The 15,050-nt window shown below is 34.3% G+C and overlaps 1 protein-coding gene across 1 annotated transcript in view; it reads right to left on the bottom strand.

Annotated features, from left to right (window-relative positions):
• The window catches only part of ADAM18 (ADAM metallopeptidase domain 18), a 151,754-nt gene that overhangs the window by 55,206 nt on the left and 81,498 nt on the right, over window positions 1–15,050 (bottom strand). Inside the window, exon 13 of the mRNA XM_015145216.3 lies at window positions 2,608–2,703. Within this exon, the coding sequence (XP_015000702.3) occupies window positions 2,608–2,703 (96 nt within the window). The remainder of the gene's footprint in view (window positions 1–2,607; window positions 2,704–15,050) is intronic.

Below are 15,050 nucleotides of genomic sequence, written 5' to 3'. Positions count from 1 at the left end.
TAATGAAACAAAGATGCATAATAAATAAAAGAAGTGGCAACTTAAAAGTGATGAAATTTAACAACTTTTTCAACTTAGAATTCCATACTCTGTAACTATATATTTCAAAAACGAATGAGATATAAAGACTTTCCTAGACAAAAAATAACCAAGGAGCCAGGCATGGTGGCTAATGTCTGTAATCGCAGCACTTTGGAGGGCCTACGCGGATAGATTGCTTGAGCTCAGGAGTTCAAGAACAGCCTGGGAAACATGGTGGAATACCGCATCTCTACAAAAAATACAAAAATTAGCTGGGCATGGTGGTGTGTGCCTGTGGTCCTAGCTACTTGGGAGGCTGAGGTGGGAGGATGGCTTCAGCCCAGGAGGTGGAGGTTGCAGCTAGCAGAGATAGTGCCACTGCATTCCAATCTGGGCAGCAGAGCCAGACCCTGTCTCAAACAAAAATATAACTGGGATAATTTATTTTCAGAGGACATAAATGACAAGAAATAGTAAACGGAGGTCTTTAGGTACAAGAAATATGATAGTAAACACAAATCTGCAAAAGAAAATAGAGCTCAGAAATGAAACAAATGATGTTAATTCATTTAATTTCCTTTTTCTTTTATTTACTCTAAAAGATAAAAGACTATTCAGCAAAAATAGTAAAAATGTATTTTGTTTTTATAGTATATGATCATGTTCTATTATAAGAATTATTCACTACACATTAAATGAAATAAGAAATTAGCCTGATTAATTAATGATTTGTAAAGCAATGGTTAATCAGTAATTTGGAATCAATAATTTGTATGGATCCATGATTTAAATGATTTTTAAAAGGTACAAACAACAAATCAGTAGCAAAGATAGCATAAAACCATATATTTTATAATTTTAGTGTTTACATTCAGTTTACAAAGCAACTGTAAGTCTCATAAGTGTCTGGTGGGAACTCAAGACAGTACAGTTGCTTTGAAAGACTGTTTTTCAATTTCCTGTAAAGTGCCATGTTTACCATATGATCCAGCAATCCCTCTCCTAGGTATCTAGCTAAGTGAAATGAAACACTATGTTCATACACAAATATGCTTATGAATATTATTTAAAGTAGCCATATTTTCATCACCAAAAATGAAAAACAGCCAAAGTATCCCTCAACTGGGGAATGGATTAATGAACTGTGGTATATCCTTACAATCCTTGCAATACTACTAGTGTGCAGTCACTATAAAGGAATGATCTGCTAATAAACATAAGAACATGAATGAATCTCAAATACATTATGCTAAGATGCCTAATTCACATTTGCACATATTGTATGATTCAATTTATGTGATATTTTTGCAAAAGCAAAATTACCGCTCCAGAAAACAGATCAATGGTTACCAGGGGCTGAGGGTGGAGTCATGGATTGAGTATAAAGAGGCACAGGGAAATGTGAGAGGGGAGTAATGACATTGCCTACCCTTGATTATGATGCTAGTTATAAGCTTAAATATGTTTCTTCTGACACTTGGGAATATTCACTAACAGAATTTTAGTATATTAAATTACACATTAATAGCTAAATTCAACAAAAAGAATACATAGAATATTTACATAGAGGTGATTTACCAGAACTGGAATAATAAAATATCTTGCTATTAAGGAACTTGTTTTCTTATCCAAATGTGTGTCTTGGACATAATACTATATTACTGCATAAATATTTAGCCCATATTTACTAACTCTTGTACAATATATAGTTATGTAACCTTTCCAATATCAATAAATACTGTTTGTTTCAATTGTATGTATATGATTTGCATTTCAGTTATCAATAAGTGAGAGTTCTTTACACATTCTATATGACGCATATTTTGTCTGCTATTCATGCTACAATTTTTTCCATAATCATTTATCATTTATTTGACTTTATAATTTATTTGAGAGTTAATAACTTTTTGGATGTAGTAATGTGTGTTTTTTCTCCCTTTTATCTGATAATTTACAAGTTGGTAAACTTTGTGATTTTAACCCTGAAGAATAGAGTCATCACTCAGAATCCATGGGCATTTGGTTCCAGGAACCCTCAGGGATATGACATCCATGGGCACTCAAGTCCTTTATATAATATCTTGTAATATTTGCATATAACTGATACACATTTTCTCATATATTTTTATTATCTCTATATTACTTATATTACCTAATACAATATAAATGCTATGTAAACAGTTATATGGTATTGTTTAGGGAATAAAGACAAAAATAAAAATAACAAACTGTGGCATATCTTTACAACATTTGCAATACTATTCAGCAACAAAAGGGAATTATTTGCTAATAGACACCACAACATGAATAAATCTCAAAAGCATCATGCTAACGTGCCTAATTCATGTTTGCATGTATTAAGCGATTCAGTATGTGGAGCCCATGCATATAGTAACTGTAACAGTACCTGTCTGAGATGACTTTTGTATTTTATAGCAATTTTCCTTTAAGCTTGTGTTTGTTCATGTACTCTACATTTTATTTCACTAAATTCCTTATATATTATTTTTATTAATTGCACATTGATTCAGTTAATACAGACTTCTCATACCACAATTCAACTTTTAATGAATGTTGGTAACTTACCTCACACTTTGATGTACAACATGGTCCAGAACCACATTTTACTGAGCCCTTCAGTTTACATGTGTTATAATCACAGCACTTCTTAAATTGACATTCCTAAAATTTTAGAGGAAGAAACATTATTACAGTTCAACCACTTAAGAGCTCTTGTTTCTTAATCTCAATTTCAATTTAATATTCTGTTCTGTACAAACTTGTAATTATACAATGTAATTGTATAATTCCAATGAAGCTGTATTAGTTTACCATTTCTTTTCTTCTTCTTCTTCTTACTTTTTTTTTTTTTTTTTTTTTTTCTTTTTTTGAGACAGGATTTCACTCTGTCCCCTAGGCTGGAATGCAGTGGTGTGATCATGACTCACTCCAGCCTCAACCAGTGAGACCCAAGTGATTCTCCCACCTCAGCCTCCTGAGTAGCTGGGACCAGAAGTGCAAGCAATCATGCCCAGACTTTTTTTTTTCCTTTTTCTTTTCCTTTTTTTTTTTTTTTTTTCCGTAAAGACTAGGTGTTTCTATCTTGCCCAGGCTGGTCTCAAACTCCTTAGTTCAAACGATCCTTCTGCCTCAGCCTCACAAAGTGCTAGGATTACAGGAGTTAACAACCGTGCCAGACCCTATTTTACTATTTCTAGAATAGCTACAGATGCATGCAAGTATAAGAACTGCAGAAATAACATCTAAAATAGCAGTTGGTCAGCAATATTCATTAGCTAAAATATTTGATAATTAACTTGTAAGTTACCAATACCAAAATATATCCTTGAGGGAATGAAAAGGTGGTTTTTAGGAGAATCAACTTTTCTCAAGGGTCTCATGGGTGATTTGTTTACTAAGGATTCCAATTGTAAATAAAGTTAGAGTGAGGCAATAAGTAGAGTAAAAATGTACTTAGTATTTATTTATGTACCACGTTTTACTATAACAGAAATAAACAAAAAAATGCCTATACCTATTATTTTTAAAAAGTAAATGGCAGTCAATTATTATTCAAATTAGGAGCTGGGTGCAGTGGCTCACGCCTGTAATCTCAGCACTTTGAGAAGCCAAGGTGGGCAGATCACTTGAGCTCAGGAGTTCAAGACCAGCCTGGCCAACATGGTGAAACCCCATCTTTACTAAAAATACAAAAATTAGCCAGGCTTGGTGGTACATGCCTGTAATCCCAGCTACTCAGGATGCTGAGGCAAGAGAATCACTTAAACCTGGGAGGCAGAGGTTGCAGTGAGCCAAGGTCATGCCACTGCACTCCAGCCTGGGTGACAGAGTGAGACACCATCTCAGAAAAATAAATAAATAAATTAGGTAATAACTTTACAGAATGTTAAAAAACAAATATTATTTGTATGTAAATAACACTGCATTTATGCCATATTTTTATATTCTTAACTCTTTTATTAAACAATTTTATTTACTCAGAGATCTAGTTTCAAAGATCTTGTCCTTTAATATGAAGGCAGGATTCTTCTTCATTTTGAAATTCCCATTTGTTCATACATTTTCATGTGTATGCATGTAAATAGATGTATGCTTATACAATCAAATAATATATAAAATGTAGAGCAAAAGTTGAAATTGTAATTACATTCTCCAGATTCCCTAGGGGTAATCACATTGTGTAATTCACTGTTTAACCTTCCAAAGTTAAATAATGCTGTATGAATGTATATGTGTGTATATATATTCTTTCACTAGCAGTTAATGAAGAAGTTCTCCCTGTACCACAATACTTAGCAGTACTAATTATGACCAATCATTTTAATTTGTAACAAGGAATGGAAAAAATGAACTCAAAGCTCTCATTATTACTTCTCTGATTACCAGTGAGTTTGTGAATAAATTTGCATTTGTGCAATTTTATTTATGAATTAAATAATCATATATTTGGACCATTTTGCATAGCAGGGCTTTTTTCTTTCCCTCTTCCCGTTAGACAACAGAACCAGATTTTATATGATATCTTGTTTTATATAGATATGTATATATAAATATAAATATATAATATATATAAATATAATATATATATATATACATATTTGGGTTTTTTTGTTGTTTTCTTTCGTTTTTTGAGACGGAGTCTCCCTCTGTTGCCCAGGCTGGAGTGCAATGTTGCGATCTCGGTTCACTGCAAGCTCCGCCTCCCAGGTTCATGCCATTCTCCTGCCTCAGCCTCCCAAGCAGCTGGGACTACGGGTGCCCGCCACCATGCCTGGCTAATTTTTTTTTTTTTTTTTTTTTTTAGTAGAAATGGGGTGTCACCATGTTAGCCAGGATGGTCTCTATCTCCTGACCTCGTAATCCGCCTTCTTCAGCCTCCCAAAGTGCTGGGATTACAGGCGTGAGCCACCATGCCCAGCCTCTCTTTTCTACATTTTTATAATGTTTCTTTGCAGTCTATAATTGGTCTGTTAATGGTGCCTATCAATTTGAGTGATTTGTAATATTCTTGTTCCTTTAGGACTATTGGGTTTTATTATTGATTATCAAGACCTCCACCATGCCAAGAATATAAAACAATACTAGTACTTTAATCTTATATTTTATTGCTAATTTTAAGGCTTATAGCTTTACTTTTTGTAAAATGTATCGCTTTATATGCTGTTGAATATTTGTTCAAATATTTATTAGCAGTTATTATATATGTGAACACAGGTACAAATAAGGTCCATGCACCCACATTTGTATAGGTGAGTGGGTACACAAAACAGAGCTTCCATTTGTGTAAAATGGAGGATATTTATGAAGATACAGGTGTCACTGCCCTTTCAACAAAGACTACCTAGAACATATCTGTAGTGTTACAAATTAGGCTTATTGCTTGATGCAGCAAAGAACACACACAAGGGGACCATGGAATACTGCAGTAGGAGGGTTTAATGATAAGATCTGGGCTTGTGTTAGGTAATTTTCAGGGAGAATTTAAGAAGTCTGGACTTTCCTCTGGACTGAATGCTGTCAGGAACCAAGGGCTAATTCTGTGACTGGAAAATTTAATAATTCTTATCTAGAAGGAGGAAATACTGGGCCAATGCTAAAGCTGAAAGTGGTACAGTTGCAGCAACTACTCATATTAGCTAGGACAGGTGAGTGTTTAGTCATTTTGGTGCATGTGTTTTCTCTGTTTAGACATAACTGAAGAGTGGCCTTATTTCTCTTTCTTGATTCATCATAATAATAGAATTTCCTAGTCTGATTTTAACCTTTTGAGTCAAAGGTCAAAAGAGCTTTAAGAGAACACCAACACCCATACATGAGGGCCAAATCAGCTCCTAATGCCACCAAAGCCTGATTGATTTTACCAGGTCAGATCCCGGATGTCACAGGTGCTTCTCCCTTTCTCACAGGGAATGCATCCAGTTTATAAATTAATATTTATGAAATTAACCACTTCTACCCTAGAAATAAATGTTATCTCTCTATACAACTTTTACATACTTAGATCTGGTGACAGATAAAAATATTGATGTATAAATAGAAACAGATGTATAAACATCTATACTTCTTTCTTCAGCCAATGGCCCAATAACACTGCAAGTGAAATTAAACAGCCTTATAGTGTATTTTGATATTTTTTAAGGCAAGTTTTTGCTAAAGTCAACTACTTTTGTAAAAATTCCTTTGCATTCATCCTTAGTTTTCTTTAAGAAAAATGTACCCTAGAATTTAAAGTATAATAAAAAGTAAAATGAAATGAAATAAAAGCATCACATTCAATGAAAAGTAAAAAAAAAAAAAAAAAAAACAGAAAAAAAAAGTCAAACTTTTGAATAAACCTTCCAAGTCACACTATTTCTAATGGGGTATTCTGAATATACTGGAGTCATTCCTTAGTCAGTGATAAAAATGACGTATTGCTATCAAGATAATTACACTATCCTTACATTTATTCAATCAATAAGTATTTATTGAGCATGTGATATTTGCCAGACACTATTCTATGTGTAGATTATAATAACGACCAAAACATGGACTATTTCTTTCATTTTCTTTATTGTTTACTCTTTTGCCAATACCATATCTCATTAATCACAGCATTTTTTAGATGGTCATTGTTCCAAATTACTAAAAGGGATATTTGGTAAGTTTTTATTTCCAGATGAAATTTAGAATCTGCTTTTGTGTAGAAAAATAGTTCAAGTTAAGGAGGTGTTTATGGGGACTTTAGAGATTTAATTGGAGGTAGTTTGATGTTAAGTATTCCCATCCCAGGAAAAAAACTATGCTTTTATTCACATCTCTGTGTTTCTTTGTTTTGTTGTATCGTTTAGTTCTTTGAAGTATTTAAAAATATTTATTTTAAAAGTGTTTATTAACTTTACTTGTGATTTTACATAGTTTTAATTTTACTAATGTGAATTTCCTTTTTATTTCATTATTTATTGCATTTTTGGCAATACTATTACTATTTCTCTCCCATTTTTACTACTGTAATGAGTTGAATATTGCATCTTTATTGCCTATCAGTTCGTTTAAATGGGAAGTTCTCCAAATGTATTTGGAAGATTTTGGTGGGGGGCTCAAAATATTTTCAGCAGATCTATGAGGTGAAAACAATTTTCTTAATAAAACTTAGACTTTGCCTTTTCTATTGTGCTGGCATTTGCACTGACCATGCAAATGCAACAGTAGACATAACTGCTGAGGCCATCGTATAAATTAAATCTGATAGTCATTGTATTATTCACAATCATGCACTCTAAAAAATCAAAACTGTCCTTCATAAAGCAATAAAAAATATTTGTTAATTCTTAAACCTTGAATACTCCTCAAGGATAGAAATAGTCCATAGATGCTTTAAACCTTTGTTATATATTTTTGGTAATTTATTAATATTTCAATAATTGTAACACTGCTGACTACTCTCATGAGTTAATACTTTAAATTTATACTATAAAATCACCAATATTATGAAGGCATTAGAATGTATTAATGACATCTTAAATATTCTCCATATTTTAATATCCTCTTTATCATTCCTAAATGCTCCCTACATACATCTTTAGTTTTACATAAATAACTATGCCAATGTTAATTCATCAATGTTTCCAGGGCTCCCAACACCACACACATATGTGATGATTACCCAGAAACATTTATAGGACTTAGAAGACAGTTTCATTCACATGTAAGATTTATTACAACAGCACAGCAAGAATTGGATTAGTAAAGACACCTGGATTAGTAAAGGAAAAATACATATCCGATAAAGTCCGGAGAATTCCTTACACAAATTTCATCTACCCAGTGTAAGAGAAAGTACAATAAGCATGTTCCCTTCTCTATTAGTAAAAAGGCAATATTGCATGTAACGTTTCTGCCTAGGGAAGCCCATTTGAGACTCAGCATTTTTATCTCAGTATGGTCATATAGGCATCCTGATCATGTGCTTAAATGATCAATCACAATAACCAAAATTCTAGAATCCCAAAAGGAAGCAGGCATCCACTATAAATTAAATTGTTCAACATCACAGTCTGGGAAAGCAAACCAACATTGTCACCTATGGAACATTTAAAACTTCAAATTCTCAGACCTGAACTGAAGGCCAACCTTAGAAGCAGGTCTTTCTAAAGATGGCAACTTCAGGGCTGGTAGGTTAACTGTTTCTGCACAATATTGCATTAATATTTCACAGATTATAAATGTTTGCATTTGCTATTATTGATTAGAATTACTACCTTTTTATGCTTATGTTATATTTTCCTAATTTCAGGACTGGAATACTCATATTACTCTTTTAAAGTAACTCTTCCAGTACTTTCCTGTTAATTTTCTGTCTGGTTGATATGTCCATTGTTGACAGTGGAGTAGTAAAATCATCTCCCATTATTGTATTGCCATCTATTTCTCCTTTAATGTCTGTTAATATTCACCTTATAAACTTAGATACTTCAGTATTGGATGCATTTATAACTGTTATGTATTCTTGATGAATTGTACCATTTTCATTAAGCAATGTATTTTGTTGTTTCTTGTGACTGTTTGCGACTTGAAGTCTACTTTATCTGTTAATATAGCTGTCCCTGTTCTATTTTGGTTACTATTTGCATGAAATACAGTCTTCTATTCCTTTACTTTCAGCCTATGTGGGTCCTTAAAGCTAAAGCTAGTCTCCTGGATACAGCATATAATTTAATCTTTTTAAAAAATCCATTCAGCCATTCTGTGTCGTCTGATTCAAAAATCTAATCCATTTATATTCAAAGTAACTATTTATAGACAAGAATTTACTAATGCCATTTTTTTAGTTGTTTTTTGGTTGTTTTGTAGATCTTTGTTCTTTTCTTCTTCTTTTGTTGTTTATTCTTGTGATTTGGTGATTTTCTTTTGTGTTATGTTTTAATTCCTTTCTCATTTGTGCACCTGCCATAGTTTTTTGCTTTGTGGTTATCATAAGGCTTACATAAAATATCTTATAGTTAAAATAAATTATTGTATACTTATAACAACTTAACTTCAGTCACATGCAAAAACTCAAGACTTCACCCCTCCCCCAGTTTAAATGTATTTAAAAATAAAGCATTTCTTTTTTTTTGCAGATGAATTTTCAGGGACAACATGTTTTAAGTTAATATCCACATTTATTATGTTGTGGGAAGACATGTTTATTTTCAGATTTTTTGGTATCTATAATTATTTTCAGCATGATCTAATGCATGACTGATTTTTAAAATAACCCATGGAATTTTGAAAATTATGTATATTCTTTTATTCATTATAAAGTTCCTTTGCTATTAGAATATGCTTTTTAGTGACGTTGTTATACATTATCTGGTAATTGATTAGTTGTTTGATAGCCTGAAAGAGGTATATTAAAGCTTTGTGGACTATGGATATGTGCATAGTCCATGTATTTTGTTTTATATATTTCAGAGACACCTCGTTGGTTATATTCAGTTCAATATCTTGCCCATCTCCTTAGTTTTTACATTTTTAGTAACTGTTGTCACTTACATACTGTTCAATATTTATAATTTGGTTTTCTTTCATAATATATCACACACATACTTGCTTTTTTGTGCATTTGCTTGTTTTTTTTAAAAAAATTATTCATTCCAATACCAGGGGATCCTTAGAAAATATGTTTGAAAACTGAGACATCGTATGCCATTTTCCATGTAAAAATCCAATCGATTCTTTTTTATTATTATTATACTTTAAGTTCTAGGGTACATGTGCACAACGTGCAGGTTTGTTACACATGCATAATTGTACCATGTTGGTGTGCTGCACCCATCAACTCGTCAGCACCCATCAACTCATCATTTACATCAGGTATAACTACCAATGCCATCCCTCCCGCCTCCCCCCTCCCCATAACAGGCCCCAGTGTGTGATGTTCCCCTTCCAGAGTCCAAGTGATCTCATTGATCAATTCCCACCTATGAGTGAGAACATGCACTGTTTGGTTTTCTGTTCTTGCGATAGTTTGCTGAGAATGATGGTTTCCAGCTGCATCCATGTCCCTACAAAGGACACGAACTCATCCCTTTTTTTGGCTGCATAGTATTCCATGGTGTATATGTGCCACATTTTCTTAATCCAGTCTGTCACTGATGGACATTTGGTCTTTGCTATTGTGAATAGTGCCACAATAAACATACGTGTGCATATGTCTTTATAGCAGCATGATTTATAATCCTTTGGGTATACCCAGTAATGGGATGGCTGGGTCATATGGTATTTCTAGTTCTAGATCCTTGAGGAATCACCACACTGTTTTCCACAATGGTTGAACTAGTTTACAGTCCCACCAACAGTGTAAAAGTGTTCCTATTTCTCCCCATCCTCTCCAGCACTTGTTGTTTCCTGACTTTTTAATGATTGTCATTCTTTTTATTATTATTATTATTATTATTATTATACTTTAAGTTCTAGGGTACATGTGCATAACGTGCAGGTTTTTTACATATGTATACTTGTGCCATGTTGCTGTGCTGCACCCCTCAACTCGTCAGCACCCATCAACTCATCATTTACATCAGGTATAACTCCCAATGCAATCCCTCCCCCCTCCCCCCTCCCCATGATAGGCCCCGGTGTGTGATGTTCCCCTTCCGGAGTCCAAGTGATCTCATTGTTCAATTCCCACCTATGAGTGAGAACATATGGTGTTTGGTTTTCTGTTCTTGTGATAGTTTGCTAAGAATGATGGTTTCCAGCTGCATCCATGTCCCTACAAAGGACACAAACTCATCCTTTTTTATGGCTGCATAGTATTCCATGGTGTATATGTGCCACATTTTCTTAATCCATGATTGCCATTCTAACTGGTGTGAGATGGTATCTCATTGTGGTTTTGATTTGCATTTCTCTGATGGCCAGTGATGATGAGCATTTTTTCATGTATCTGTTGGCTGTATGTATGTCTTCTTTTGAGAAATGTCTGTTCATATCCTTTGCCCACTTTTTGATGGGGTTGTTTTTTTCTTGTAAATTTGAGTTCTTTGTAGGTTCTGGATATTAGCCCTTTGTCAGATGAGTAGATTGCAAAAATTTTCTCCCATTCTGTAGGTGGCCTGTTCACTCTGATGGTAGTTTCTTTTGCTGTGCAGAAGCTCTTTAGTTTAATTAGATCCCATTGGTCAATTTCGGCTTTTGTTGCCATTGCTTTTGGTGTTTTAGACATGACGTCCTTGCCCATGCCTATGTTCTGAATGGTATTCCCTAGGTTTTCTTCTAGGGTTTTTTATTATTTTAGGTCTAACATTTAAGTTTCTAATTCATCTTGAATTAATTTTCGTATAAGGAGTAAGGAAAGGATCCAGTTTCAGCTTTCTACTTATGGTTAGCCAATTTTCCCAGCACCATTTATTAAATAGGGAATCCTTTCCCCATTTCTTGTTTCTCTCAGGTTTGTCAAAGATCAGATGGCTGTAGATGTGTGGTATTATTTCTGAGGACTCTGTTCTGTTCCATTGGTCTATATCTCTGTTTTGGTACCAGTGCCATGCTGTTTTGGTTACTGTAGCCTTGTAGTATAGTTTGAAGTCAGGTAGCGTGATGCCTCCAGCTTTGTTCTTTTGACTTAGGATTGTCTTGGCAATGTGGACTCTTTTTTGGTTCCATATGAACTTTAAAGCAGTTTTTTCCAATTCTGTGAAGAAAAGCCATTGGTAGCTAGCTTGATGGGAATGGCATTGAATCTATAAATTACCTTGGTCATTATGGCCATTTTCATGATATTGATTCTTCCTATCCATGAGCATGGTATGTTCTTCCATTTGTTTGTGTCCTCTTATTTCACTGAGCAGTGGTTTGTAGTTCTCCTTGAAGACGTCCTTTACATCCCTTGTAAGTTGGATTCCTGGGTATTTTGTTCTCTTTGAAGCAATTGTGAATGGAAGTTCATTCATGATTTGGCTCTCTGTTTGTCTGTTACTGATGTATAAGAATGCTTGTGATTTTTGCACATTAATTTTGTATCCTGAGACTTTGCTGAAGTTGCTTATCAGCTTAAGGAGATTTTGGGCTGAGACAATGGGGTTTTCTGAATATACAATCATGTCATCTGCAAACAGGGACAATTTGTCTTCTTCTTTTCCTAAGTGAATACCCTTGATTTCTTTCTCTTGCCTGATTGCCCTAGGCAGAACTTCCAACACTATGTTGAATAGGAGTGGTGAGAGAGGGCATCCCTGTCTTGTGCCACGTTTCAAAGGGAATGCTTCCAGTTTTTGTCCATTCAGTATGATATTGGCTGTGGGTTTTAGTCATAAATAGCTCTCAATATTTTGAGATACGTTCCATCAGTACTGAATTTATTGAGCGTTTTTAGCATGAAAGGCTGTTGAATTTTGTCAAAGGCCTTTTCTGCATCTATTGAGATGTTTTTGTCTTTGGTTCTGTTTATATGCTGCATTACATTTATTGATTTGCATTTGTTGAAACAGCCTTGCTTCCCAGGGATGAAGCCCACTTGATCATGGTGGATAAGCTTTTTGATGTGCTGCTGGATTCAGTTTGCCAGTATTTTATTGAGGATTTTTGCATCGATGTTCATTAGGGATATTGGTCTAAAATTCTCTTTTTTTGTTGTGTCTCTGCCAGGCATTGGTATCAGGATGATGTTGGCCTCCTAAAATGAGTTAGGGAGGATTCCCTCTTTTTCTATTGATTCGAATAGTTTCAGAAGAAATGGTACCAGCTCCTCCTTGTACCTCTGGTAGAATTCGGCTGTGAATCAGTCTGGTCCTGGACTTTTTTTGGTTGGTAGGCTATTAGTTATTGCCTCAATTTCAGAGCCTACTATTGTTCTATTCAGGGATTCAACTTCTTCCTGGTTTAGTCTTGGGAGAGTGTAAGTGTCCAGGAAATTATCCATTTCTTCTAGGTTTTCTAGTTTATTTGCATAGAGGTATTTATAGTATTCTCTGATGGTAGTTTGTATCTCTGTGGGGTCGGTGGTGATATCCCCTTTATCATTTTTCATTGCGTCTATTTGATTCTCTTCTCTTTTCTTCTTTATTAGTCTTGCTAATGGTCTATCAATTTTGTTGATCTTTTCAAAAAACCAGCTTCTGGATTCATTGATTTTTTTGGAGGGTATTTTGTGTCTCTATCTCCTTCAGTTCTGCTCTGATCTTAGTTATTTCTTGCCTTCTGCTAGCTTTCGAATGTGTTTGCTCTTGCTTCTCTAGTTCTTTTAATTGTGATGATAGGGTGTCAATTTTAGATCTTTCTAGCTTTCTCTTGTGGGCATTTAGTGCTACAAATTTCCCTCTACACACTGCTTTAAATGTGTCCCAGAGATTCTGGTATGTTGTATCTTTGTTCTCATTGGTTTCAAAGAACATCTTTATTTCTGCCTTCATTTCGTTATGTACCCAGTAGTCATTCAGGAGCACGTTGTTCAGTTTCCATGTAGTTGAGCGGTTTTGATTGAGTTTCTTAGTCCTGAGTTCTAGTTCGATTGCACTGTGGTCTGAGAGACAGTTTGTTATAATTTCTATTCTTGTACATTTGCTGAGGAGTGCTTTACTTCCAACGATGTGGTCAATTTTGGAATAAGTGTGATGTGGTGCTGAGAAGAATGTATATTCTGTTGATTTGGGGTGGAGAGTTCTGTAGATGTCTATTAGGTCTGCTTGGTGCAGAGTTGAGTTCAATTCCTGGATATCCTTGTTAACTTTCTGTCTCGTCAATCTGTCTAATGTTGACAGTGGAGTGTTGAAGTCTCCCATTATTATTGTATGGGAGTCTAAGTCTCTTTGTAAGTCTCTAAGGACTTGCTTTATGAAGCTGGGTGCTCCTGTATTGGGTGCATATATATTTAGGATAGTTAGCTCTTCCTGTTGAATTGATCCCTTTACCATTATGTAATGGCCTTCTTTGTCTCTTTTGATCTTTGTTGGTTTAAAGTCTGCTTTATCAGAGACTAGGATTGCAACCCCTGCTTTTTTTTTTTGGTCTCCATTTGCTTGCTAGATCATCCTCCATCCCTTTATTTTGAGTCTATGTGTGTGTCTGCATGTGAGATGGGTCTCTTGAATACAGCAAACTGATGGGTTTTGACTCTTTATCCAATTTGCCAATCTGTGTCTTTTAATTGGAGCTTTTAGTCCATTTACATTTAAGGTTAATATTGTTTTGTGTGAACTTGATCCTGTCATTGTGATATTAGCTGGTTATTTTGCTTGTTAGTTGATGCAGTTTCTTCCTAGCATCGATGGTCTTTACGTTTAAAATCCAACCAATTCTTTTAGCTATCAAACAATTAATCAATTATCAGATAACATATAACAACAGCCACTGAGAAGCATAATCTAATAGCAAGGGAACTTTGTAATGAAAAAAAATAATATACACAATTTCAAAATTCCATGGTTTATTTTAAAAATCCGTCATGCATTCTAATTGTTCCAAATTTCTCTGAGGCATTCTATATTAAGACTTAGATATTTTCATTACCCATAACTATTTTAAATGTTTTCTAGCAAGAGATCAAGTTGGAAATGTGAAGTGCTCTTTACATTTATTATTCATCTTGTTCTCAATTTTGAAAAATATATTACTTTTTAAATGTTGATTAGAGAATATAGGAAGTACTCCTCTCCACAACTCAAATAAGAAATGTTGTAATAGAACATCTGCCCTCCAACATTCAGGTTACAATGAAGAGGGGCATGTGAGGTACTCTTCAGAAGCATTATTCCGTTTTCAACCCTCCCTAATGCAGTGTTATTTTTACTTAGATTTCTGGGAAAGAAATCTCCAGTGGTATACTAAGAAACTAGCATAAATAAGCCCTACTTATTACTTACTTTAATTGTGTTTGTTTCGTCTTACTGCTGTAACCTTTAACAGGTTACCACAAACTTAGTGGTTTAAAACAATACAAACATATGATCTAAACTTCTGTAGTGTAGCAGTCCAACACTTAAAATCAAGGTGTTGGTGGGCTTGGATTCTTTTCTGGAAGCTTTTGGGTAGAATCTATTTTCCTG

The sequence above is a fragment of the Macaca mulatta genome, chromosome 8 (genome assembly GCF_049350105.2).
Source record: "Macaca mulatta isolate MMU2019108-1 chromosome 8, T2T-MMU8v2.0, whole genome shotgun sequence".
Taxonomy (NCBI): domain Eukaryota; kingdom Metazoa; phylum Chordata; class Mammalia; order Primates; family Cercopithecidae; genus Macaca; species Macaca mulatta.
This window is presented reverse-complemented; position numbering and strand designations above follow the sequence as displayed.